Here is a 4017-nt window from a genome sequence, read left to right as displayed (position 1 = left end):
ATGGAAGTATACGTGGACGACATGCTGGTCAAGAGCCGGAGTGCGCATGATCATGTGTCTGATCTCAGAGAAACATTCCAGGTCCTGAAAAAGCACAGCATGAAGCTTAACTCCACCAAGTGCACCTTTGGTGTTAGCTCAGGGAAATTTTTAGGGTTCATGGTAAGCCAACGTGGGATAGAAGCAAATCTGGAGAAGATTAAAGCCGTGATGGAGCTCACCGCTCCAAAAACTATTAGAGAAGTTCAGCGGCTCACGGGAATGATAGCCGCACTAGGGCGCTTCATCTCAAAGTCAGCGGAGAGGTGCCTGCCCTTCTTTAGCGCGGTCAAAGGACTCAAGACTGCGCCCTGGACGGAGGAATGCCAGACCGCATTCGAGGAGTTGAAGAAATACCTGTCCTCCCCACCACTATTAACAAAGCCGGAGCCGGGCGAGGAGCTATTTCTGTATCTCTCCATTTGCTCCACGGCTCTGGCAGCTGTCCTCGTCCGCGAAGAGCATCTCCAGCAAAAACCTATCTATTATGTCAGCAAGGTTCTTCAGGACGCAAAAATAAGGTACCAGTGGGTCGAGAAATTGGCTTACACGCTGGTAATGGCGGCCAGGAAGTTAAGGCCGTACTTTCAAGCCCACACCATAAAAGTCTTGACTGATCAGCCACTCCGGCAAGTACTCCATCGACCAGATATCTCCGGGCGACTTGTGAAGTGGGCCGTGGAGCTAAGCGAGTTCGATATCCAGTACACACCTAGGCCAGCCATTAAGGCTCAAGTACTGGCCGACTTCGTGGCCGAGTGCACCATCCCCCAGTAGTTCGTCGATTCTGAAGCTATGCAGCTCCCAGTTGCGGAGAAAGCAGCTCCTAAAGAATGTATAGCGGAGGGAGCTGGAACAGAAATCGTTCACCTGCCAGCCAAGCAGGACTTCACAACCAGTTCACTAATCTGGGAAGTACATGTCGACGGGTCTTCGAATAAGAGTGGCTGTGGAGCCGGCCTCGTCCTCACCGGGCCTGACGACTTCACTGCAGATTATGCCCTGAGTTTTGGATTCCGCGCATCCAACAACGAGGCAGAATATGAAGCTCTCCTCGCCGGAATGAGCCTCGCAATCCAAACCGGCGCCCGGGACTTAAAAGCCTACTGCGACTCTCAGCTGGTTGCAAACCAGATTCAGGGGGTCTACGAAGCTCGAGACGAGCGTATGATCAAGTACGTCGCCAAGGTCCGCCAACTCGCCAGCAAGTTCGAAAGTTTTGAGGTCATCAGGGTCCCCAGAATAGAAAATGCCAAGGCAGATGTGCTGTCAAAACTGGCTGCCTCCGGATATACCACCCTTGGGAGCATACGCATGGAGTTCCTGCCAACATCCAGCATCGAAAGTAAAGCCGCGGAAACAATGCAGGTAGAGAATGAGCCGTGCTGGATGGACGAGATCATCAGTTATCTGCGCGACGGTAAACTCCCTGAGGATAAAAAGGAAGCCCGCAAGGTGATACAGAGAGCTGCCCGATTCTCCCTCAGCAGTGACGTCTTGTATAAGAGGTCCTATACTCTCCCATACTTGAAGTGCCTTAGGCCGGGCGACGCCGCATATACACTCCAGGAGACGCATGAAGGAATTTGTGGAGAACATCTGGGGGGCAAAGCCCTGGCAATAAAAGTGCTGCTCAGAGGTCTGTATTGGCCCACCATAAGGCAGGATGCGCTGAGTCTGGTTAAAAGGTGTGAGAGGTGTCAGAAATTCTCTCCCACCATCCACCAGCCCGCCGTGGCGATGGCTCCAATTATTAGTCCACTCCCCTTCGCAGTATGGGGGATGGACATCCTAGGTCCCTTCCCACCGGCCTCCGGAAAGCGCATGTTCGTGGTAGTAGCGATCGACTATTTTACTAAGTGGGTAGAGGCGGAACCTCTAGCGCAGATCACAGAGCAAAATGTGCAGAACTTCTTCTGGAAATCAGTAGTTTGCAGATTTGGGATTCCTAGTGCCTTGATAACGGACAACGGCAAACAGTTCGATTGCCGGAATTTTTGGAAGTTCTGCTCTGATCTAAAGATTGAACAGAGGTTCACTTCAGTAGCTCACCCCCAGACCAACGGGCAAACAGAAGTGACTAATAGGATCCTGCTTCAGGGAATAAAGAAAAGACTGGATGAAAAAGCTGGCCGCTGGGCAGACGAGCTTTATCACGTTCTATGGGCATACCGCACTACTCCTCGCACGCCAACTGGTGAGTCGCCATTCAACCTCTCCTTTGGAACAGAGGCTGTGATACCGGTCGATATAGGCACTCCGTCTCCCAGAGTCACCGCTTCAACGAGCAGCTTAACAGTGACGGGCTCCACGCCAACCTCGACTTACTAGAGGAGATCCGGGAAGAATCTCGAATCCGCGTCGCCGCCTACAAGCAGAGAGTATCCAACTACCATGACTCCAAGATACGTCCCAGAGAATTTTGGATAGGAGATTTAGTCCTGAGGAGAGCAGCCGCCTCCCAACCAATGAAAGTCGGGAAACTCTCCCCGACTTGGGAGGGGCCGTATCGAGTGAAAGAAGTTATCCGCCCAGGTAGCTACAAGCTAGAGACACTGGAGGAGCGTCTATTACCCCACGCATGGAACTCCAGAAACCTCAGGAAATATTATCAGTAGGCACATCGTCCAGTGCGAGAGGTGATTTTGTAAATTATGTTTATGATAATATGAATAAATAATTCTTTTTGCAGATTCAAATTTTCCTCTTATAACTGGAAACCCAGTTCATAAACTTGGGTACTCTTTGGAAACCCAGTTCATAAACTTGGGTACTCTTTCGAAACCCAGTTCATAAAACATGGATACTCTTTGGAAACCCAGTTCATAAAACTTAGGTACTCTCTGGAAACCCAGTTCATAAACTTGGGTACTCTTTGGAAACCCAGTTCATAAAACATGGGTACTCTTTGGAAACCCAGTTCATAAAACATGGGTGCTCTCTGGAAACCCAGTTCACAAAACTTGGGTACTCTCTGGAAACCCAGTTCACAAAACTTGGGTACTCTCTGGAAACCCAGTTCATAAAAAACTTGGGTGCTATCAATCGTCTACAATCCCAGGTTATTAAAACTAGGGGGCAAGCCGGGCAAGTCACTCAGCTAAAGCTTATCAGAGACAGGAAAGACAGATGTGGGCAAGTATAATTTCATTCATCAAAATGTAGGGCCTCGAGGACCATTACAGAGTTGGCCTTAAAGGCCGTCAAAAAAAAAAGCAAACAAGAGAAACAAGAGATTTTAGGGTCTCAAGGACCACTACAAAAAGAAGAAAAGTGGATGCTAAGAGATATCTGGGACAGAGGCAGTGTCGACAGCAGCATCTGCGGTAGTACCAGCAGTGACTCTGCATCCTCCTCGACAATTGTTGGTCTAGCAGGAGGGGTCAGATCTGTAATCACCAAGTTTGGGTTGCATGCCTTGAGTTGCTCGAGGCAATCATAGTACCCAAGACTATAGGCTTCACTGGACAGACTGAAGAGCTCAGCCTCTTTCTCCTCTGTATCCTCCTTCACTGCGACGTTTTGCCTCTCCTTGGCTCTCTCCCTTTGAGCGCTCATGGCTTCGACAGCCTTATCCAGCTTCTGCCTTTCGAAGGCCAAATCCTCCACCAGTAGCTTCTTTTCAGCCTCCACCCGTCCGATGCTCGTTTGGAGCTCCTTGACCTCAGTGGCCAGCTTCCCGTTCACCTCTTCAGATTTGGTGATGGCTTCGGAGAACTTCTTGCTCTTCTCCTTGAGACCGTTGTAGTATAATCCAATCTACAGACAGAAACAAGCATCAGTATAGGAAGAAAGCAAAAGACGGACAGAAAGTAAGCAAATTCATTACCTGATAGAGTGAAGAGAACACTGCCTCTTCGCAAGTAGCCGGCGGCTCGTGGATGACCTGTTGCTTGTCTTTCCCAAGGAGACACTTACTCACGATCTCAGCCGCCACTCGGCTCTCGCCCAGCCCAGTATCGTCCTTCTGAACGGCCC

The 4017-nt window shown here is 50.0% G+C and overlaps 1 protein-coding gene across 1 annotated transcript; it reads left to right on the top strand.

Moving 5' to 3' along the window:
- LOC143861380 (uncharacterized) lies at nt 1-2370 on the top strand. The gene is made up of 3 exons (XM_077372303.1): nt 1-594; nt 841-1719; nt 2071-2370. The coding sequence occupies exons 1-3, from the start codon at nt 1-3 to the stop codon at nt 2368-2370; spliced, it is 1773 nt and encodes a 590-aa protein (XP_077228418.1).
- The last annotated feature ends 1647 nt before the right edge of the window (nt 2371-4017 follow it).

This window comes from Tasmannia lanceolata, unplaced genomic scaffold, assembly GCF_043159265.1.
Source record: "Tasmannia lanceolata isolate RefF3 unplaced genomic scaffold, GAP_Taslan_0.1 ptg000037l, whole genome shotgun sequence".
NCBI lineage: Eukaryota > Viridiplantae > Streptophyta > Magnoliopsida > Canellales > Winteraceae > Tasmannia > Tasmannia lanceolata.
This window is presented reverse-complemented; position numbering and strand designations above follow the sequence as displayed.

Coding starts and splice junctions, on each gene's coding strand:
- LOC143861380 (XM_077372303.1), top strand. CDS start 1: ATGGAAGTATACGTGGACGACATGCTGGTCAAGAGCCGGAGTGCGCAT. Junction 595..840: donor AGAAATTGGCTTACACGCTG/GTAATGGCGGCC, acceptor GAAGCTATGCAG/CTCCCAGTTGCGGAGAAAGC. Junction 1,720..2,070: donor GGCAGGATGCGCTGAGTCTG/GTTAAAAGGTGT, acceptor AAGATTGAACAG/AGGTTCACTTCAGTAGCTCA.